This window comes from Gorilla gorilla, chromosome 22 (genome assembly GCF_029281585.2).
Source record: "Gorilla gorilla gorilla isolate KB3781 chromosome 22, NHGRI_mGorGor1-v2.1_pri, whole genome shotgun sequence".
In the NCBI taxonomy this organism is placed as follows: domain Eukaryota; kingdom Metazoa; phylum Chordata; class Mammalia; order Primates; family Hominidae; genus Gorilla; species Gorilla gorilla.
Window position 1 is genome coordinate 39,369,350 of NC_073246.2, and position 24,130 is coordinate 39,393,479.

Here is a 24,130-nt window from a genome sequence, read left to right on the forward strand (position 1 = left end):
GTCAGGTTTTAGGAATAATTCAGAAAAAAATTTTCTTTGGGCTAATTGTGTGGTAGAGAAGCCCTCGTGGGCAGCATCCTGTGTGTCTCCTAGACTGGCGTATGTCTGTATTTCTACCACTTTAAATTTGGCGGAATAGGATCAAAGCCTCAGGCAGCTGGGCATATTATCCTCTAATTTCATGTATTTGTTCTAGTGGTTGTCTTTATTGGAATCCACATGAAAGGGAACTTTGAGAGAGAATGTATAATCATCTAATGTAGCTGTCTTTAAAAAAGTAGATACATGCAGGTTACAGAAGAGGGAATTTATATCTTATAGTTAAAGTGCTAGTCTTTTCTGTCTATTTAAGGTGATGCCTGATATTGTCATGTTACAGAGGCGGATGCCCCAAACCTTCCGTGACCCAGCAACTGCTCCCCTGAGAAAACTTTCTGTTGACTTGATCAAAACATACAAGCATATTAATGAGGTAAGACTTGATTTGTTATAATAACATCTATCTTGCAATACGTCATTGAGAAAAAAAGTGTGACCTATTTACCCTAAACTTTTTTTCATTCCTAGTAGTTGTCATATTGATGATTATTATGAAGACTAATGATTTAGAAATAATATGATTACAATTATGTAAAAGATATATTAACAAGGACTGCAGAGTATAAAGATAATTGTGGATAACTTGATTTTTTTAAGGTTGTATTTAATATACTGTTATTTCATTTTTTAATTTTTATTTATTTTTTTATTTCATTTGAGTTCTGTAATAACTCTTATTCAAAACAAGAAAGGGGAATAAGGACTCTAAAACTATATATGTGTTAGAATTTTTGCTTGAAGTTTTGTATATTTGTTTCTGCTTTTGCCATGGGTGTCAGGAAGCTCTGAAATATGTTTAATACCTAGTTACAGGCATTTGGCCTAGTTTATTTGATCTATCTATATTTCTGTGATTTTATTGTCTTTTAACTTTTTATGTGTGTTCTTTTATCTATATCTTTTTATGATAAGATGTCCAGAAGCTTTTTTGTTGTAAGTAAATAAGATAAAAAACAGACACAGCACTTTGAATTCCTTGCCTGTACTTGGTGTTTTGCCACCGAAAATTTTTCTGGTGTCTTGGACCATTGGCTTCATTGCCATTTGCTTGTGGCTTCAACTCTGTCTCCAAAGTTAATTATTAAAGGAGCATTTCTGGAGAAGAATCCATGCTTTCTTTCCTCTTCTAGTGGGAGCCCTGCACCCTTTCATGTTGAAGGCTTGTCCTTTGCCAGCTTTAGAGCTGCTTAGCTGAAAAGTGAAAAGATGTTCTTAGGTACATGCAAATTTTATAGCAATTTAATGTTATTTAATGACAGTATTGCTACATTACAGTGGCAGTGTGGCAACATAAAATTAGAATGAACTCTGTGAGGAACATTTCTGAGTTAGATTTTGTACACATTTATATATTATAAACATGTTCCAGACTAGCTTGTGATTATCTGAATAGATCTGATAAATTGTTGATAACAGTATATTAATTTCAATTTGTTATTATCTGATAAATTGTTAACAAAGCTACAGTTAAACTGTTGTTAACAGTAGGTTTGTTGGAGCTTGTTTTTAAGTGTCTTACCACATTATAAAGTAGACTTTTTCTGATGTTATTCCGTGCAGTGTAATTTATAATTTCGCCAAAGTTAGTTTACCAGTTACCTGGACTATTTCCTAGTTCATCTAGTATTTTTTTTTTACTAGTCTTAGAAACAGTGTTGGTGTTTTTTTTGTTTTGTTTTTCTGGAGACAGAGTCTCGCTTTGTCACCAAGGCTGCCAGCCTGGAGTGCAGTGGCGCGATCTTGGCTCACTGCAACCTCCGCCTCCCGGGTTCATACCTTTCTCCTGCCTCAGCCTCCTGAGTAGCTGGGACTACAGGTGCCCGCCACCATGCCCAGCTAATTTTTTGTATTTTTAGTAGAAACGGGGTTTCACCGTGTTAGCCAGGATGGTCTCGATCTCCTGACCTCGTGATCCACCCTCCTCGGCCTCCCAAAGTGCTGGGATTACAGGTGTGAGCCACCGTGCCCGGCCCAGAATCAGTGTTAAAGAAAATAACTCAGCCTGTGATTAACCATAGGCGTATGGTCTTTGGGAGTGGGGGCTAAGAGGCCATAGCTGTTTTTCATTAATCGTTATATTTTTATAGGTTTAAAAACTGGGCATGTCTCAGAGGGCCTATTTATTTTAGTAAAACATCACTTCGTCTACATTTAAACTTATTTTAAAAATATGTTGCCATAAAATCAAATATAAATAAATTCATGCAAGTTACAGAAGAGGGAATTTATATCAATAAATTCCCTTTATATCCCAAATATAAAGTTGGGATTGACTGGAAGGGGGCATGAGAGAACTTGAACTTGAGGGACATGAAAATGTTACTTGGCTGTTTGGCATTTGGTAACTTTTGTCAAAATTCTTCATGTTGAACTCTTAAGATCCGTGCCACCTCACTGTATATAAATTATACTTCAATTTAACAAATAAATATAAACCAGGTCCTTTTACTTTTCTTGAACGGCATACTTTGGACAAGTCACTTAACATTTTTTGTTTACAAAGTCTATAAACAGTATAACTATAATGAATTTCACTGTAGAAATTTTTTCATTGGTTAGATCAGTATTATTTTCTAACTCAAATGTCAACTGTAGAAAATAGATGTGTGTCAATATACTCTGATAATGCCCTTCCTCACAGTGATTTAAATTTTACAGTTAACATTATGTATTCTCATTTCAGGTTTACTATGCAAAAAAGAAGCGAAGACACCAACAGGGCCAGGGAGACGATTCTAGTCATAAGAAGGAACGGAAGGTTTACAATGATGGTTATGATGATGATAACTATGATTATATTGTAAAAAACGGAGAAAAGTGGATGGATCGTTACGAAATTGACTCCTTGATAGGCAAAGGTTCCTTTGGACAGGTAATTTAATGGAAAATGCTGAATTTCATTAGTTAGAAAGAACTTCTTAGTGAATCTTGTTGTTAACAGCCCTTCCTCAAGAGTGTACTTTTAATATTTGCAAATAGAGCTCAGCAATGGATATGCAAGTATGTGGATGACCATAATTCTTTAAAGGTAGTGATACTGCATCAGAAATAAAAACTCCTTAGACTTCTAAAAACTTTTATGTCTACCAAGTGCTCATTTTACTAATGACTGGTGAATTTTAATCACTTAATAGTATTGCCTCTTTGTTATGGGCCTTGTATAGTCTGTAGATGATTGTTAATTACATATGCTAGAGGTATTTACCTTCTTGTCTGATAGACCACTTCAAAGAGAAAAGAATTACCATCTTCAGGTGGTGCAGTGGGAGTCCACTCACTTTTCAGGAGGCTTTGGAAAGCTGGGGGTTGTTCCCTGGCTTTTTCTCCCACTTCATGTTGTAACTATATCAGACCTCTAAGCAGGCAGGCAGTCTTAGTCTCTTGTATCAGTCGCACCAATACCAAGAGTTTTGGGTCTTTCTCCTTGTGCTTTATTTATTTATTTAGAGACAGACTTGCACTCCTGTCACCCAGGCTGGAGTGCAGTGGTGCACTCTCGGCTCACTGCAACTTCCATTTCCCAGGTTCAAGTGATTCTCATGCCTCAGCCTCCCGAGTAGCTGGGATTACAGGTGTGTGCCTGTAACCACACCTGGCTAATTTTTGTATTTTTAGTAGAGACAGGGTTTCACCATGTTGGCCAGGCTGGTCTCAAACTCCTGACCTCAGGTAATCCGCTCACCTTGGCCTTCCAAAGTGCTGGGATTTCAGGCGTGAGCCACCATGTCTGGCCTCCTTGTATTTTTAAAAATATTTTTTCGGGTCAGGTGTGGTGACTGACACCTATAATCCCAGCACTTTGGGAATCTGAAGCAGAAGGATCACCTGAGCCCAGTAATTCCAGAACAGCCTGGGCAACATAGCAAGACCTTGTCTCTATTTATTTAAAAAAAAAAAAATGGTAGGGGCATCTCTGGCTGTGGACCCCCAGCTGTTCCCAGTTGTAAGTTCTTCTATCACATTGAGTCACAGAGCTGTGTTTTGTTTGAGGTGTGATTTGCTGATAATCCCAGTCTCCGCTACCTTGCAACCCTTGTGGAATGAGATGGTTATTAATCTGCAGTCCAAACTTTTGACTTTTCAGTGATGAGGATAGAATGGGAATCAAAATGACTTTTCCTAAATTGCCTTTTATTGTTTTCTTAAACTATGGAACCTGCATATGCTTACTTCTCTGTTCCTGCCCTGAGAGAACACAAAATACATGCTCCTTTTTAACCTGTGAGGAAAAAGCCATCATGCTTAAAACAGAAAGTGTACTGTATTATTGGGGGAAATTCAGCCAGATATCGGGCAAAATTCACCCCCGATATTTCATGTAGGTTCTTTTCTATTTTCCCTAAGCGTCGGCCGGTTTGAGAAATAAAGGGACAGAGTACAAAAGAGAGATATTTTAAAGCTGGGCATCTGGGGGAGACATCACATGTCGGTAGGATCCGTGATGCCCCACAAGCCGCAAAACCAGCAAGTTTTTATTAGGGATTTTCAAAAGGGGAGGGAGTATATGAATGAGGTGTGGGTCACAGAGATCACATACTTCACAAAGTAATATAATATTACAAGGCAAATAGAGGCAGGGCGAGATCACGGGACCACAGGACCAGGGCGAAATTAAAATTGCTAATGAAGTTTTGGGCACCATTGTCATTGATAACATCTTATCAGGAGACTGGGTTTGAGAGCAGACAACCGGTCTGACCAAAATTTATTAGGCGGGAATTTCCTTGTCCTAATAAGCCTGGGGGCACTATGGGAGACTGGGGCTTATTTCATCCCTACAGTCTCGACCATAGAAGACGGCCACACCCAAGGGGGGCCATTTCAGAGACCTACCCTCAGGGGCTCATTGTCTTTCTCAGGGATGTTCCTTGCTGAGAAAAAGAATTCAGCGATATTTCTCACATTTGCTTTTGAAAGAAGAGAAATATGGCTCTGTTCCGCCCGGGTCAGTGGTCAGAGTTTAAGATTATCTCTTGTTCCCTGAACATTGCTGTTATCCTGTTCTTTTTTCAAGGTGCCCAGATTTCATGTTGTTCAAACACACATGCTCTACAATTTGTGCAGTTAATGCAATCATCACAGGGTCCTGAGGTAACATACATCCTCCTCAGCTTACGAAAATGACGGGATTAAGAGACGAAAGACAGGCATAGGAAATCACAAGGGTATTGATTGGGGAAGCGATAAGTGTCCATGAAATCTTCACAATTTATGTTTAGAGATTGCAGTAAAGACGGGCGTAAGAAATTATAAAAGTATTAATTTGGGGAACTAATAAATGTCCATGAAATCTTCACAATCCATGTTCTTCTGCCATGGCTTCAGCTGGTCCCTCCGTTTGGGGTCCCTGACTTCCCGCAACACTCTATGTCATTAGCAGCCACAGGTCTAAATCCAGAAAAATAAACGTGTAAGCAAATATGAACATTTGTGTTAGACCTGTGTCACTCCAGTGTGGCCCTACCAGTCCCTGATGTCACGTGTGTATGTCTTCTTCCCATGATTTGAAAGAATTTTGGTAATTACACATAATCCAGGGACTTTTTCCTTGAATTATAACCTCTTTTTTTCTTCTGAGGGGTTTTTCAGTGCTTTGGGAGTCCTTTTTTTTGTTTTGTTTTGTTTTGTTTTTTTAAGAGACAGGGTCTCACTGTATCAGCCTGGCAGGAGTGCGGTGGAGTAGTAATCATGGTTCACTGCCTCGACCTCCTGGGTTCAAGTGATCCTCCCACTTCAGCCTCTAGAGTAGCTGGGACTACAGGCACGTGCCACCATGCCTGGCTAATTTGTTGTTTTTTTGTAGAGGTGAGGTCTTACTATGTTGCCCAGGCTGGTCTTGAACTCCTGGGCTCAACCAGTCCTCCCATCTCAGCTTCCCACAGTGCTGAGATTATAGGCCTGAGCCACCACACCTGGCCTGGGAGTCCCTCTTGATTAAGGTCTTCCTGTTAGTAAGAAGCAGCTTCTCTGTCAGCCTCTTAAGGAAAGGCATTTGTGAGGCCCAGTCCTTAACTAAGGGTGTGAATACCCTCTACTGGTTCCCAACCGGGCTACACAGCAGGAGGTGAGTGGTCAGCAAGCATTACCGCCTGAGCTCCGCCCCGTCAGATCAGCAGCAGCGTTAGATTCTCAAATGAGCTCAAACCCAGTTGTGAACTGTGCATGCGAGGGATCTAGGTTGTGTACTCTTTATGAAAATCTAATGCCTAATGATGTGAGGCAGAAGAGTTTGATCCCCAAACCATCCACCTCACCCCTACCTACCCTGGCCGTGAAAAAATGGACTGCTGCTCTAGACCTAGAGAGTGCTGCCTCCGCCATGAAAACTTCACTAACGTTTGGGCAGTTGCACTCAATAGGCCCCACCCCTTTTTTTTTTTTTTTTTTTTTTGAGATGGAGTTTTGCTTTTGTTGCCCAGGCTGGAGTGCAGTTGTGCGATCTTGGCTCACTGCACCCTCCGCCTTCTGGGTTCAGGTGATTCTCCTGCCTCAGCCTCTTGGGTAGCTGGGATTGCAGGTGCCCCCCCACCACACCTGGCTAATTTTTGTATTTTTAGTAGAGATGGGATTTCACCACGTTGGTCAGGCTCATCTCGAGCTCCTGACCGCAGGTGATCCGCCTACCTTGGCCTCCCAAATCATGCTGGGATTACAGGCATGAGCTTCTGTACAGGGCCTAATAGCTTACTTTCTAACTTTCCTGACATCTACCATGCAAATTGTAGCCATATAGGCTGCTCTCTAAGCTGATTGGCCCCTGATGACTCAGTCTTTGTGCTCATAGTTACGTTTTTCTTCTCCCCTTCACCTTAGTTTTCTCATACTCAGATTCCACAGAACAAGTGAGCACAGGAACCCTGGGACGATAGAGTCCTGCTTGACGTTGAACTCCTTTTTCCCAGGGCAGACTGATACTTCCCCTCTTGGGCTGAGGTGTTGTGCAGTGTCCACGTTGAGGTTCAGGTCGTGTCCACGTTGAGGTTCAGGTCCTGTCCCTCACCAGAATAGTATCTTCTGTATAGACTTGGTCAGACTTTCTCCACATTCTGTGTCAGGTTATTGTCAAATAAGGGATTTCTCCATTTCCGTAGCCAATACTTACCAATCCTGATTGCATATTGAAATTTCTTGGGGAGCTTACCCAAAAAATTACTGATGTCTGGGCTCCAGACCAGTTAAATTCTCTAGGCATTGATGTAAAAGAAAAGAAAAAAACCTTATTAAATTTGTAATTCATGGTCAAAAACTGGCAGTTAGCCTGTTAACTGTTTGGCAAGTCATTAGATACTTGGGCCCCCATGAGTGTCCTTTATCCTGCAGCCCATCAGGATCTGGGCACTGAACTGCAACTCTTAGTGTAGTCAGTACATCCAGTGAAGCAGAAGCATATCAGAACCCCTTGGCCACATGTTTACAAGGGTAGCCTCTGTTATAAAAGACCACAGAGAGTGTCTTTTAGAATTGAGTGAAACCAGAGATTAGTGCATTTTTTATTCCAAGTTTGATTTCAGTTGAGCCATTCAGAATTTGTCACAGTAGATTTAGCCTTGACTGATGAAGATCTGAGAACATACGTTTCATCCTCTTCCTGACCTTATGGTTTCATCGTGCACCTTGGAATCATTTGGAGTTCCTTCCCCATCCCCAGGCTTTTTGAATGTGCTAGAAAATGTATCTAAAAGAATTACTTATTCAGACAATGTATAATATTATAAATGTAACTTCTATTTTATTAGTTGTAATGGTTGTCACTGGTTAATAAGAGATAACATTTTCTTTTACTTATATATTGATTTTGTAATGTTTATGTAAATCTTTTATAGTAGTATGAACCTCGTTTTAAATGAGTCAAATTTCAAGTGAGAGGTGTTACATGGTGATGTGTGCTCATGAACGCTGTGGTTTCCTTAGCAGTAATTCTCATTTTAAAACTATCATAATCCCCCAATTATGGCGTTTGTGGCATTGTGGAACTTTACTGGTAATTTGTGTTTGATTTTTTTTTAGTCTAAACCAATTTTTCTTTTATATACTTAGGTTTTTATGTATGAAAATCTAATTGAAAGTTAGAAAGTTATCTGAAGCCTTCTGCCGATAAACTTTTAAATATTTCATACATATTCTTAGGGTTCAGGTATCTCTCATTAAAAGAATAGTTTGATGAGTTGTTTTATAATGTTATTTAGTAAGAAAGATAAAAAAAACCTAAGCATTTGTCAAGAGTCATAATTTATTTCTGAAGGAGGAAAATAGTAAATCTAATTTTATTAAGAAAATTATCTATTTTGTGGATATTTAGAAATATTGTACAAATGCAAAAAGAAATTCAATTTAAAAGATTGATTTAAAGTTACTGTGTAATAAGTGGATATATATTGTATAGAAATAGATGGCATCTCTTCTACTTAGGAAGGTCAGAAAAATAATTATAAAAACATATAATTGAGAATTAGGTAAATGTTATAATTAAGGTGAATTATAAATTATTGTGAAATTTTTGCAATTAATGAAATAGAGAATTATTCATCTTTCTTCTCTTTTAGGTTGTAAAGGCATATGATCGTGTGGAGCAAGAATGGGTTGCCATTAAAATAATAAAGAACAAGAAGGCTTTTCTGAATCAAGCGCAGATAGAAGTGCGACTTCTTGAGCTCATGAACAAACATGACACTGAAATGAAATACTACATAGGTAAACAAACAGGCAAATAGCAGTGTGCCCCAACCCACACCAAAACTTTGAGTTAATGGTTCTTTTCTATCAAAATATTTTGATTTTATTTTAAAGTGGCTGATTAAAAATTTGTTTATTTCTTTTGGACAGCAAGATTTATATAAGTGACTTGATCTGGTAGTAATAGTCTAAATCTTGGGGAATGTGCCTTCCAGGTAGCATACCATGTAGAAACAAATGAGAATAGTGTGTGTGTGTTTTTATTTGCAACTTACTGGTACCATTTGTTTGCTAATAATGATGCATGTTTATCCATAGGGTCATCTTTCCAGTAACTTTAACCATTTCTAATCTAGCTCAGAAACTAGTTGTGAGCTAGTATGTTGTTAGTGGTTGTGGAACCATTTTTGGGGCATCTGCAACAAGATCTCAGGCTCCTCCCCAGTCTCTTCATCAGCTTGGCAGCATTAGAAGCTATTAGATTTACGACTACAGAAAAGAGATAATAGCCACTGCTTATTGAATTTCTACCACATTCCTTATGCTTTTCTTCCATCATCTGTAATAATTAATAGCAGTCTTATAAGGAAGATGGTAGAATCCTTAAGTTATGGTTGGTTTGTATAAGAAGCCCCATACCCAGGGTCATAGGGCTCTGCAGCTAGGATTGGAAGCTACCGTACTTCTGCCGCACTCCAAAGTCTGTTTCATTCTCATATAGTCTTCCTTCTGAAAACAGAAACAGGAGACAGAAGAATTATGACAATACTGAAGTCTAGGGCCATTTGATACATGGGCAAAATATCTTCTAGTACACCTTCTTTCGCAGTATTTTTTAATCAAATCTAATATGTCAGTGATTGTAAGACTGATGGACACCATCATTTTATCATTTTATGTACCGTCAAAGAAAAAACTGTTAAGTATTCATATAAGATGCCATCAATCGAAGATACAGACCTTAAGATCAGCACAGATCCATAGTCACTTGTGTTCAGAAACACTGACTTTATTTGATACACGTAAGGCTGAGTTTTATTTAACAGATCTTTTAAGAAAACATTATGATTCTTTGGTCCACCCCAAAAAGGTAGAAACAAATAATGGATCTTTAAAAGGGGCAAGCTTCAGATTGTTTAGATTTTGTTTGTGAAATACTTCTCATTCCTCATTATTAAAATATAAAATGAGTTTGTATTAATTTTTCTTAGTTTCTTTATAGATACTGATATAATTCATAATAATACCATTCTTATCTTAAAACCGTGTCACACACAATGAAACTTTGCTGTTTACTGTCAGTTACAACTTACATGAGGTGACCCATTTCCATTCAAGGGTTTTAGAAGCACATCAAGGACATTCTAAGGATGATTGACTTACACAATGATCTCTGAACATGCCTCCTGCCTTCTCCTCACTCTGAGTATTTGCTTAGGGGAGCAGAAAAAATACTGGTAGCATTACTGTAACATTTTAATTCTGCTTTATTTAAAAAAGACATAGCTGGCATATAGTTAAGTACTGAAAAATGTTAGCTACTCAGTTATGTATAATGCTAGTATTTTGTTTTGAATAAAGTTGACATTAATGATCATTTTATTAATTGTATTAGTTATTACAGATACTCTTTGGATGAGTTTTTAAATTCTTATTTCAGAAGATGGTGAATGCATAATGTCTCAAGAAACTGAGATTCTGTTTGGAAAACAAAAGAACTTTAGATTAGACAAGTTCATATCAATTGAATTGATACCTTAAACTTAAGGTATCGGAAAGTCATATTGATTTTTATGATGTAAATTAGTTTTAAAGTGATTGATGAGTCTAATTTATTCTGATGAGTTTTATTGTCTTGTCTTTGAACTTTAAAAAACATCTACTTCTTTACTGTGTAGCCAAATTTCTTATCTGGATTATTTGGTACCTGCCATGGTCTAGTTAAAAGAAAATTTAGTTTAAGTCTACAACAAAGTCTTGCCAGCCCTCCATTCTCCCCAAAATTCGGTTAAAAAGACTGAACAAATATGCTTGTTTGAGCTTTCTTTGACAATGTCTTTAGTGCTTACCACATTGTAGATACTAAGTAAATGAATAAAGAATTGTGAGGTCAAGTGAAACTGAGTAGATCTTTCATTGGACGAACATTGTGATCACAGAGCTTCTTAAAGGAATTTTTATAATCACATTAGAATTCTGACAGCAGTTACTTTTTGCATTCATTTAGTGGCACCTGCTTAACCAGGAGATTAAAAGCCATCCACGGACCATGATTGTGAGGTATCATGGAACTATGTTTTTAGTTTTAAACCTATAAACTGAAGTGACTAAGAGCAGATATTTTACATTCTTAGGTAACATTTAAGGATTCCTTTTGTTATTTTTAGTATCGAGTTGTACTATAGACTCTTATATAGCCATGTAGTTATTTTTATTGTGTTACTTATTCTAACTTAAGATCACCTATACCATGAAAGATCTAAAAGCAATATTGATGTCCACTGCTTTGAGGCAGGCAGCCCAGGACTATTCCCAGGAAAACACAATGTATCCACAGTTCTTAGTGATCAGACATTGATTACTATCAGTTTATTCCAGATAGATCTGTAGAGAAACCTCTCATTTTGTAATACTATAAAATAAAATGAAAATCACCTTGACAGATGGGTGTTTTATGTCATTGCAGTTGTGTTACAGGTGCTCAGTTTGGTATATATAAGACTGTTAACAGGGAGGGACAGCACTTTATCGAATAACCTCATCTGATGTGACGTCAGTGTTAATAGTTAAAGCACAATCTTTGAAGCAATTTAGTGAGTATTCAGCCTTTTTAGAGGGTCAACAGTGATAGTGACCTATGTATTCTATGCTGTTTCCCCACTCACAAGCCTCCTTATCATCTCTTCTTGTAGCTGAGCTTTATTTTGAAGTTTTCCAAACCTTCAGTCTCACACAAGAGTTGTCACTTACCAATTTGATAAACACAGTTAAGTCCTCCAATACTTTTACCAAAGCATGATTTTCAGACATTTGTTGTATTTGCCTAAAGGGTAAAAAAAAAAAAGGCTATCAATGAAAATTGTGACAGAAAATTACCAGTGAAATCTAAAGTTCAGCAGTGCAGATACATTTCAAAGCCTACACAGAGGGCTGCCAACTACAGCATTGTCACAAACCAGAGATCCCAGTAGGTGGAGCTTAGACATAGGAAGTTTTGAGGTAGGGCTCTCGGGAAGTAAAAAGTGCTTTCTTTTATAAATGAAGATAAAATTGCTGAAATATTCTCACTGCTGTTTGTCCGTTTGGTACTTATGTTTTCAGATCTGACTTTTAAAGAAACAAGGCATTTTGGTAGCACTGCTTACCTTATATCACTTATTGACATATGCTGTACCTGTTTAATTCAGCAGAAGAGCAACTTAGATATTCTTAACTGATTGAAAACTGCTGTTATTACAAAATGCTGATCTCCAAACTTTAATTGAACTCTGCATTTGATGTAATAATGTTATAGAACATTTGAGAGTGCATGTGTTTGTTACTCTCAGTTTATTGGTATATATAATTTAAAATGAAACTGTTTTCTCTTTCAGTGCATTTGAAACGCCACTTTATGTTTCGAAACCATCTCTGTTTAGTTTTTGAAATGCTGTCCTACAACCTCTATGACTTGCTGAGAAACACCAATTTCCGAGGGGTCTCTTTGAACCTAACACGAAAGTTTGCGCAACAGATGTGCACTGCACTGCTTTTCCTTGCGACTCCAGAACTTAGTATCATTCACTGTGATCTAAAACCTGAAAATATCCTTCTTTGTAACCCCAAACGCAGTGCAATCAAGATAGTTGACTTTGGCAGTTCTTGTCAGTTGGGGCAGAGGGTAAGTATTATTTCAGAACTTGTGAATTAAATAGAAATTAAATAGAAGTAGGTAGGACAGTGTAGGTATTAGGTTGGTGCAAAAGTATTTGCGGTTTTTGCCATTGCAGGTGCTGCTTTTGCAGTGGCAAAAACCGCAATTACTTTTGCGCCAACCTAATAGATATTTGAAATGTTAATAAGGTGTATACCATTTAGAGGCAATTACAGGATGCTTATTTATCTTTAAAATGTAGCACTTAATTACCTTGTGTTGATATCTATTTTGGGGAAATACCTTTTAAAATGCAAATAGCAATACTTTGAGTCAAAAGACATTGATTTTTTTGAAATGGGTATATTTAAAATTGTATGTATGCTAAAAGATTAAGGGGGAGAATAGGAGATGGAATGATTAAATATTAGGGGATTTGTAACTATATTTCCCAAGTAAAGGTTTTAGTATAAATTTTGGGACTTTCCAGTACTAGAACATTGAATCTTTGCTGTAAAATACTTCTCTGAAGATGGATCAAGATAAATCTTTTTTCTCAAAAACTGATGGTTCAAAAAAATGCAGGTAATTTTGCATTAGTCATGGTATAAGTATAGAAAATTCAGTTGATAGACTTACTTGTTTTGATAAATAAGTTTGTCTTATTTTCCCCACTCTTATTTAAAATTTACATAAATTCTGACACATATCCAAGCTGGTTTTTTTCAGACTGCTAAAAACAGATGTGTTCGTAGTGCTGATAAGTTTAGCTGATTTAGGAAAGCAGTTTTTTCCTGTCATTCTTCCAGCATTATGAAAACTACTCTAACAGCATTGTTTTATGTATAGAATAGAAGTAATAGGGGTCTCCTCTTGAAAGGAATTAGTGTCACCATTTGATAATATTTTGCTCATTTTAAACACTATTCTTTTTGCTTTAAGTATTGAAACTATATTTCTTCTGTTTTAAAGAAACCCAGCTAACATACAGATGTTAATTTTTCATACTGACTTTTCTGTTTCTTATTTTTCCAAATTAGTGAAATTTTCTGTCCTGTCCTACTTTTGTCCAGGTTTTAACTATAACAGATTAATTTAATCATAAGGATTTATAGCCAATTAATAGGACTGTCTTTTTGTTATTTTCTGCAACTTCTCATGGTAGTGATGCTATCAAATGTTAAAGTAATTTTTAAAAATTGGAGTAGGGAGCAAAGTTTGCAGTTTTAGATGCCTTCAAAAAATCAAGAGATGCTCGTAGTTAATATGTGGTAGAGTATATTGTGAATGAAAAATACATGCCCATCTTGACAGTAATTTGAATAAATTATAGAGTTGGGAAATTTTCCCCCTATTTAAGCCAAATTATGTATTTTGTCCTAATATTAAACATTATTATTTCTGTCTAGCCAAAATGAGCCAGTTATCCCTACAATAAGTTTTTAACTATTCAAGTTCATTGGCATCACATGGGAAGTTATTTCTAAAATAGACCTGCAGTGGTCCTGCCCCTAGATCTGTTGGATTAGAATCAGAAGGTGGTAGGGCAAGTGTGTTTTGGGGAAAGCAACTGCTTTAAACAAATTAGATAGGGAGGTGACAAAGTTCTTGGCATAAGCTGTGAAATAAAAGTCTCAGGAGTGGTGAGTGTTTGGGCCTAGGGAGTTAACAATGGTATTGGCTTATAAAAACCATGGAAATGTAATACTTCTTCCGAGTTCTTTTAAATTAGACTTTCTTCTCATAGTTCCTTAAGGTTGGTTGACCTACCTGTGGAGGCCTGAGATTGTTCTCGAAGACTTGGCTGGAGGTTTCAGTGGGAACCACAGAAAATTTCATGAGCTTTCTGGCTGCATGGTTTGGGTGTTAGGAAATTTAGTTAGGATTTTATTTCTTTCCCACTTTTAATAAGTGAAACAAATTGGTCTCTGAAGACATCCTAACATTACTTCATTGAAAATAGTCCATTTCAGGATTGTCTTTCTATAAGAAGTCTTGGATGGAGGTAGAGAGAGAAGAGGAGAGAAGAAGCTATTGGTCAGAGACAGCTCTCAATTGAATCTTTATGTGGCAGTGTTTCTGGGATTTATCTGTGAGACAGCAAGAGTACAAATATCTGAATTTTAAATTATATTATATTGAACTTACTTGACTTTTAACGCTGAGAAATACATTGTTTGGGTTAATTTAAATACTATTTAGTTGTAAAGTTAGTGGTAAACTAAGTGCCAGCCATAGTAGGAAGAAATAATTATTAGGGAAATACATTGCTTTCAATAGTGTTTTTTTTTTCCTAGTGAGGCATAATTGTTTTAAGAAATATCATGATGACTAGGTAGGATTAGACTAAATGAAAGGGCTTGAATCTTTACGTATTATGCATTTCACAGTCAGATTAACCAATCCCTCGAAATGTCTAGTTCTTTAAGCTGTATTCGTAGTCTAATGTTGAAGTTAATCAATGGAACCCTAATTCAGGAATTAGCCAATTCTTTTCTGTTAATATCAGATCAATGTTTTTAATCCAATGCTGACTGCAGTTTTAAGCAATTGAAGTAATACTATTTTGAAATATATTTCAGATATACCAGTATATTCAGAGTCGCTTTTATCGGTCTCCAGAGGTGCTACTGGGAATGCCTTATGACCTTGCCATTGATATGTGGTCCCTCGGGTGTATTTTGGTTGAAATGCACACTGGAGAACCTCTGTTCAGTGGTGCCAATGAGGTAAATGATGTATTGCTTTACAAATTCTGTTTTCATAATTTCTTTTTGTCTTTCATCTATGACAGTGTAATTTAAAAGTTGTTTTCAGGCAAAGATGTCTACTTAATCATTCAAATGTGAGGTCAGTTTGAATATATCTATTTTTCATATTTGTCAGTTGTCATGTAAGTTTAGAATTATGAGATAGGAGTAGGATATTTTAATCTACTCATGAAGGAGAACAGTTAGAAAGTGTTAAGTATTTTGGCATACATTTTACAGGTTTTAAATACAATAACAGAAAGCTTAAAGATGATAATGAAGGAGTGAAGGCCATCCTGAAGAGTGATACAAACATCACTCTAAATTTTGAGATTATGATTTGGAGTTGAAGAGTAATGATCAGTAGGATTGATGGATACTCAGTCTGAATAATGTAGAGTAAACGAGATTATAGACTTGTAGGGCTACAGAGACTGTGTGCAGTTCTGTAGTCTACAGGTTTTCAGTCTGTGTTCTGGAAGATTTTTCAAGGTCAGAGGCAGTGAATGGGAGGGCAGGGACAGGCCTTACTTCCCTGCAGTCAGAGAAATTAGACTTTCATTGTTTTAAAAACCGTTCACCTGTGGGGTTTTGTTTGTTTTTTAAAAGAAAAATTGACAATTTGCACGTCTTGATCAGTCTATTTATAAATGAGAAGAGAAAGGCCAAAGGCATTAATGACTTGTACCGGATTACGCAGCTGTTAATAGGTGGTGTCAGAAACTTGTTTCTTCCATCCTTCCTTTTAATTCTTCTTTTTTTTTTTTTTTCCCGGAGATGGAGTCTTGTTCTGTCGCTCAGGCTGGAGTATAGTGGCGCAATCTTGGCTCCCGAGTAGCTGGAATTACAGGCAAGCGTCACTACGCCTGGCTAAGTTTTGGATTTTTACTAGAGTTGATGTTTCACCATGTTGGCCAGGCTGCTCTCGAACTCCTGACCTCAAGTGGTCTGCCCGTCTCAGCCTCCCAAAGTGCTGAGATTACAGGCGTGAGCCACTATGCCCGGCCCCTTTTAATTCATTTCAACTTGAACTGGTGAGCTACTCTTTTATAGTAACTGCCATAGTTTGTTTTTGTTTTAGTATAAATCTTACTGTGTAAATTAGTATCTTTCTTGGGCTTAAACAATATTAAAAAAACTTTGCCATGTTACTCATTGTAAAGGCCGAGGTCCTTTGAGTAGCCCACAGATTCCTACTTCCTCTGATGCCAGTTCTCTCACCACCACCTGGTCTCTCCTTCTCCCCTCATTCTGTGGTCCACACAGAGCTTTCTCTGTGGTCCCTTGAAAACTCCAGCTACAGGCCCATAGCCCTTTGTATTTCTTCCTTCCTGTGCCTAAAATGCTCTTTTCTGAGATAGTCCTTTGCCGATGTTAGTGTTTGCTCTGATGTCACATTCTTGGTGAAACCATATACCCCACTTACGGTTGCAGTACCCCTTCTCCTCATCCCATAGTTCTTAGCCAGCATCTGACATCATGTATTTAATTATTTATTGATAATGCCGGGCGCAGTGGCTCACACCTGTAATCGCAGCACTTTGGGAGGCTGAAGCAGGCAGATCACTTGAGGTCAGGAGTTCGAGACTGGCCCTGCCAATATGGTGAAACCCCGTCTCTACTAAAAATAGAAAAATTAGCCTAGTGTGGTGTTGCGTGCCTGTAATCCCAGTTACTTGGGAGGCTGAGGCAGGAGAATGGCTTGAACCCAGGAGGCGGAGCTTGCAGTGAGCCGAGATCGCACCACTGCCCTCTAGCTTGGGAGACTAGAACAAGACTCCATTAAAAAAAAAAAATTTTGTGTGTGTGTGTGTATATGTATTTGCTGTCTTCCCACTATAACATAAACTTCTTTTTGGCAGGAATTTTTATGTTTTGTTTATTATTTTCTACCACTGAATATGGTTCCTAGCATATAATAGGCACACTCATTTTAAGTACTTAAAAAAGTACTTTATTAGGTCCATACTTTATTAAGCCTCTGGGATTTTGTGTGTGTGTGTGTGTGTGTGTGTGTGTGTGGTTATTTAACATGCTCTGAAAACTGGGTTGGGTGCCGTACCTCACGCCTGTAATCCCAGCACTTTGGGAGGTCAAGGTGGGAGGATTGCTTTATCCCAGGAGTTTGAGACTAGCATAGGCAACATGGTAAAACCCCATCTCCACAAAAATTTTTAAAAATTAGCTGGGCATGGGGCCGGGCACGGTGGCTCACGCCTGTAATCCCAGCACTTTGGGAGGCCAAGGTGGGCAGATCATTTGAGGTCAAGAGTTTAAGACCAGTGTGACCAACATGGTGAAACCCTGTCTGTACTAAAAAATATGCCTGTAGTCCCAGTTACTTGGGAGGCTGAGGCAGGAGAATTGCCTGAACCTGGGAGGTGGAGGTTGCAGTGAGCCGAGATTGCGCCACCACACTTCAGCTTGGGTGACAGAGCGAGACTCCATCTAAAAAACAAATAGCCGAGCATGGTGGTACATGCCTGTAGTCCCAGCTACTCAGGAAGCTGAGGTGAGAGGATCACTTGAGCCTGGGAGGAGGTCAAGGCTGCAGTGAGCTCTGAGTGCACCACTGCACTCCAGCCTGGGTGACAGAGACCCTGTCTCAAAAATAAGTAAATAAAAAAAATTTTTTTAATAAAATTCTCCCAAAACGGAAACTTTAAAACTTCCTCTCATCTTTCCTTACTGTTCAACATTGTATCCATGGCTACCTGACATAATATGTTTGTTAATTGACTGTCTTCCCTTCTGTGGGGTATTTGACTCAAGGAAGGTAGGGCCTTTGTTGTGTTTGTTCATTACTGTATGCTGGATGTCTAGAGGAGTGCCAGACACACAGGAGGTGTGCAATTTATTTATGAATGAATGACTTGATGAGCAGGAGTAGATGTACAGTAGAAATCACAGGTTTTGTTGTTTTTATTTTTAATACAGGTAGATCAGATGAATAAAATAGTAGAAGTTCTGGGTATTCCACCTGCTCATATTCTTGACCAAGCACCAAAAGCAAGAAAGTTCTTTGAGAAGTTGCCAGATGGCACTTGGAACTTAAAGAAGACCAAAGATGGAAAACGGGTAAAATAAGGATATATCTGTTTTGAGCCTTTATTAAATTTCTTTATCATACCTGTCTTTTTATAGCTCATTTTGCATTTACTTGAAATCAGTGTGTTTCAGTTAACGATTTTATTGATACCTTACATAGATATTTTTTCAGAAGTTGAGTATAGTTTGACCTGAACTATCAGGTATGGACCAGTGTTTGATTTAACGGTCAGCGTTATCTTTAAAACTTCATATTAAAAACTGTATGCCTGCATTTTGAGGCAGCTGATCACATCACCATACTTGGTTTCAACAGTAGAATTAATAAATTTGACCTTTGTTTCTCACAGCTTGGGCATGTAATGAGGTCACAGTTAATACTGCAGCTGTGAACAGAAGTCACAATTGGAGTAAATGATTTTTTTTTTTTTAAGTTCAGTTGGTAAATTATGTCAGAAGATGATTTTTGGCTTAAGTAGTATGTGATTTTTTTCCAAGGATATTAACTGACTAGATGGTCCTTTGATAGACTTCAGATTCCTAGCTCATTGACTTGGATAGCAAAAATTTCACATCTCCAAAATCTTTTAAAGTGAGGTTTTTAAAACATTTGGTTTGTTTTAGTAATTTTCTTTTATCTGAGGACTTTTTAAAAGATACCTAAACTATGTCAGTTTAATAGAGTAAATGATGCCAATTTTGCATCTTGATTTTTTACTTTTGTTTTATAGATCTGTAAATAATCATGTTTTGTAATTTACTTTGGTCCTAGTATTGAATGAATGTAATGTATAAATATGTGATTGAATATGACCCCCACACACACATGTACATACAGAAGTCACCTTGAGATCATAGTTTTGCATTTTATAACATTTAAGAGTTTATTTTTGTTTCAGTTATTATTTTGCCTTGTATTTTAGCGACGCTGCCACCAGGTGTCATTTTCAGTGAACTGAAGATGATGGTTGATTGCCTTAATTCACCTCCACACAGCTATGGAGTCATAACTTTTAATATCAGATGATTTTCTTTAGAATATTTAAAAGCACATACGTAGTTGTATCTTTCAAAACTGATTTGTAAGTTATTGTGTTCTGCCATATTCACTAAAGCTATAGGCAGTGCAGTTTCCAGCTGCTAAATTATGCCTATTCCCCATAAGGAAAGGATGGAAAATGCCGTCGAGACCTCCTGGGCCCTTGTTTTTTTCTTTACCCACATAGCTCGTTAATCATGGCCCATTTTCCATGTAACCAAAACTTAGTCTGGGAATCCTTACTAGCTTCACCAGCATTTAAAGGAGTTCCTACCAGTTTGAATTAGCATGGAGAGGAAATTAAATCTTTTTTATGTTGTCTCTCTCTGTGATACAGGCTGCTGCTTTCTCCATTTCAGATTGATTTATTTGTATTTTGCTTCTGCTATTTTTTTTCCTCAATAAAACATCCCATTCCATCTCCTAAATCTCTGCCTTACAAAAACCACAGTGACCTATGATTTCTTTCAAATTGATCTATACGTATTACTATTTTTAGTTATTTGGGGTTGGGGCATTTCAGAAATGAGTAGATTGTCCTTTCCCTTTTAAAATTGGAAGTGGATATCTTAACATACATTTAATGCATGTGAATTAACTAGATTTTTATGAGATTTATTTTAGTCGCGCTTAGCAATTGACTTAAGCAACTTAATTTTTAAAAATATGAAATAATTATTTTGCTTTTAAGAGATAAATTTTGTACCAAAAAGTCAAATTCATAATCAAATAATTACATTACAAATGGTACACTAAGAATTTTGACTAGAGATACAAATAGATGTGCATATACTTTCATTGGCTATCTCTTTGTGGTTTGTTTACTGATTTTATTTTTACTTTTAATTTTTCATTTTACATTTCAAAAGCCCCATATTAGGGTTTTCCAATAATGAAATAAATACTATATATTTTTTTCCTGGTGGAGGTGCAGAATGAAGAAGACAATAAATGATGCTTTTTTTGAAGTACAGTTTATATAAGATATATATTTTAAGTGTTGAGTTTGTTTTCACCTTTGTGTACAGCAGTGTCCCCCATCTAAACCAATATGAAAGATTTCTGTCATTCCAAATCCTCCTGTGACCTTTTCTGTTATCCCACTACTTTCTGATTTCTATCATCAAAGACTAGCTTTGCTTTTTCATTGGCAAACTTAGTATAAATGGAGCCTTATAGTATTTATTGTTTAGTTTTGGGTTTTCTTCACTCAGCAAATGTATTGTTTTTGGAAAATCATCAATATTGTATGTCTCAGGAATTTATTTTTTTTTTATTGCTTCAACATATTTCATTGAATGAACATGCCGTAATTTATATTCACCTGTCAGTGGTCATTTGGTTTGTTCCCAGTTTGGGACTATTATGAATAAGGCTGCAGGGAACATTCTTTTATACATATGTTTTCATCTCTCTGACAGCACAGTCTAAGAGTAGAATTGCCAGGTCATGGGGTATGTGTTTACCTTCACAAGAAAACACCAGTTCTCCAAAGTTGTTTTATTTTATATTCCCATGATGTATGAGGGTTCCAGTTGCATGACATCCTCACCATTTTATACGGTTTGTCTGTTGGGTTTTAGCCATTCTGTAGTGGATATGTAGTGGTTTGCATTTGCATTTCTTCATGGCTAATACCACCTTTTCATATGCTTATTAGCCTTTCATATATATTCTTTGTCACAGGTCTTTCCCATCTTTTGCTTGTGTTACTGAGTTGTTTAATAGTTGAGTAGTCCTTTGGCATTACGTTTTTTTGTCACATGTATGTCAGTGTATTTCCGTAGACAGTGGCTTTGCCTTTTCCTTTCTTAATATGATATCTTTTGATGAATAGGGAGTTTTAATATTGATGAAGTTGTATTTGTCAACTTTTTTTGTTTGGTACTTTTTTTATCCTGAAAAATCTTTGCCATCTCCAAGTTTGTGAAGATATTCTTCTGTGTTTTCTTCTAAAAGTTTTTTATTTTTATTTTTTAGTCTGCTTTTACAGTTAGGATTCTGTGGTCCATCTTGAATTAATTTTTGAGTGTGGAACAGGGTGAAGGGGTTGAAGTTCATTTTCTTCCATATGCTTACCTAGTAGTTACAGCAGCATTTGCTGAAAGCAATTGCTTTACCCTGTTGATATGTTTTCTATTCTAGGTCCTTTCTTTTCACATATGGATTTTAGAATCAGCTTGTAAATTTCTACCAAAAAAATGGTGCTAGCATTTTGATTTGGGTTGCAGTTGGGATTGCATTCAGGAAAATGGACATCTTAACAATATTAAGTCTTCCACTCTATAAAGATGGGTTATCTCTCCATTTATTTAGGGCTTAAAATCTCTCAGCAGTGTTTTATAGTTTTTAATGCAGAAGTCTTACATATTTTGTTCACTTTATTCCTTAGTTTTTAATTTTTTAGATGCTATTTCAAATGGCATTTAAAATGTATAATTTCATAATTTTTCATTTTTGGTATACAGAAATACAACTGATTTTTGTATATTGATTTTGTATCCTAAGACCTTGCTAAATTCACTTATTCTAGTACAGTTGACCCTTGAACAATACAGGTTTGAACTGTACAGGTCCACTTGTATGCACATTTTTTTCCGACAAATAGAGTCAGCCCTCTGTATCTATCTGAAGGTTCCACATCTGCAGTCAAATGTGGATCAAAAATACAGTATTCCCTGGATGTGAAACCTGTGTATGAGGGCCAACTTTTCACATATGTGGGTTCCGCATGGCCTCCATGTGGAGCTTGAGTATGTGTGGATTTCAGTATATTTGGGGGGGTCCTGGAACCAACCCCCTGCGTATACTGAGGGATGACTGTATTTTTGTTGTTGAAATTTGATAGGGCTTTCTACTTAAGCAGTCTTAATGCTCCATGAATGAAGACAGTTTTGTTTTTTCAATTGCATGTCTTTTTTGCTTTTTTAATATCATGAGTGGGTTTTGAATATTGTCATGTTTTTTCTGCACGTATAGAGATCATCATATGATTTTTCTCCTGTTTTGTGGTAAAATGCATTAATTTTTTGAATATTAAGCCCCACCCTGTGATAACCTACACTTGGCCTTGATATACTACTATTCCCTTATATATATTGCTCAGTTCAATTTGCTAATCTCTTGGTAAGGAATTTTGTTTCTATGTCATTAATGGATATTTGCATAACATTTTATTAATAAAACCATCATTGGGGTTTGATTTTAGGATCGTGCTGGACTTGTGAAACTATTAGGAAATATTTTTTCTTGATTTTCTGAAAAAATTTGTATATGATTGGTTGGCATTATTTCTTTTGTAATGTTTAGTAGAGGTCATTGATGAAACCTTCAGAACCTGGGACATTTTTTGTTAGAAGGTTATTTAATTATAATTTATGTTTTTTGATGAAAATATGGCTATTCAAATTTTTTTAAGTTAGTTTTGGTAAGTTGTATCTTTCAAGAAGCTTTTCTTTCTCATCTAAATTGTTGAATTTGTTGGCATAAAATTATCAATAATATTTTACTATAATTTTTTTTTTAATATCTAGAGAATCTGTAGTGATAGTCTCTCTTTTATTCCTGATATTGGCCATTTGTACTTTCTGTTTTTTCCCAAAGTAGTCTTGCCTCGGGGTTGATCAAGTTTATTAATCTTTCCAGACAACCAGCTTTTGACTTTGTTGATTTCTTTTTTTTTTCTTTTCTTTTTCTATTCTTGATCTAGTTTCTATTCTGTTTTTTGCTCTTCATTATGTCCATTTACTTGGGTTGAATTTACTCCTTTTCCAGCTTCTTAAAGGTGGAAACTAGATCATTAATTTTTAAGCCTCTTTGCTACTATAGAATTTAATGGTATAAATTTCCCTCCGAGCACTGCTTTAGCTGCATTCTGCAGCTTTTTATATGTTTTTGTTGTTGTTGTTGGTTTTTCTTTTCTTTTCTTTTTTTTTTTTTTTTAAGACGGAGTCTCGCTCTGTTGCCAGGCTGGAGTGCAGTGGTGTGATCTCGGCTCACTGCAACTTCCGCCTCCCGGGTTCAAGCAACTCTCCTGCCTCAGCCTCCCAAGTAGCTGGGACTGCAGGCACCCACCACCACGCCCAGCTAATTTTTGTATTTTTAGTAGAGACGGGGTTTCACCATATGACCAGGATGGTCTCGATCTCTTAACCTCGTGACCCACCTGCCTTGTCCTCCCAAAGTGCTGGGGTTACAGGCATGAGCCACCACACCCAGCCACTTTTTATATGTTGTAACAGTCACTCTGAAATGTTTCTAACTTGTGATTTCTTCTTTAACCTGTCATTAGAATTTTGTTACATAATTTCAAAATATTTGAGGATTTTCTAGATGTCTTACTGAGTTCTAGTTTAGTAGCAGTTTGGTCACAGAACGTGATTTTTAGTCCTTTAAAATCGAGACTTGTTTTATGGCCTAGCATCTAATGTGTCTTCGTGAATGTTTTATGTGTGCTTGATAAGAATTGTATTTTGTGTTTGTTTGGCGTAGTGGTCTCCAACTATCAATGTAGATCAAATTGTTTGATATTTTTCTTCATATCTTTTATATCTTTGTGTGTATTTGTGTATATTCTGTCAGTAATTGAGAGAAGAGTCTTCATTGATAAGTTTGGATTTGTCTTAGACTCCCTTTGTAACATTGCTTTATGGTTTTTGAAGCTTTGTT

General features: G+C 36.7%; 1 protein-coding gene and 1 long non-coding RNA gene across 13 annotated transcripts in view; one reads left to right on the forward strand and one right to left on the reverse strand.

Annotated features, from left to right (window-relative positions):
- The window catches only part of DYRK1A (dual specificity tyrosine phosphorylation regulated kinase 1A), a 149,463-nt gene that overhangs the window by 112,079 nt on the left and 13,254 nt on the right, over positions 1–24,130 (forward strand). For 10 of the 12 annotated variants that reach the window (XM_055374016.2, XM_055374018.2, XM_063702755.1 and 7 more), the window contains 6 exons: positions 353–472; positions 2,783–2,971; positions 8,643–8,790; positions 12,366–12,652; positions 15,208–15,354; positions 18,313–18,453. In XM_055374016.2, the coding sequence (XP_055229991.1) occupies positions 353–472; positions 2,783–2,971; positions 8,643–8,790; positions 12,366–12,652; positions 15,208–15,354; positions 18,313–18,453 (1,032 nt within the window). The remainder of the gene's footprint in view (positions 1–352; positions 473–2,782; positions 2,972–8,642; positions 8,791–12,365; positions 12,653–15,207; positions 15,355–18,312; positions 18,454–24,130) is intronic. The other 2 variants (XM_031005157.3, XM_055374017.2) reach the window with 1 other exon arrangement.
- On the reverse strand, positions 9,389–12,195 carry LOC129529365 (uncharacterized). Its single transcript, XR_008674863.1, has 3 exons — positions 12,138–12,195; positions 11,743–11,815; positions 9,389–9,501 (listed from the first exon to the last, which is right to left on the reverse strand). It is a non-coding gene; the product is annotated as an uncharacterized lncRNA (long non-coding RNA).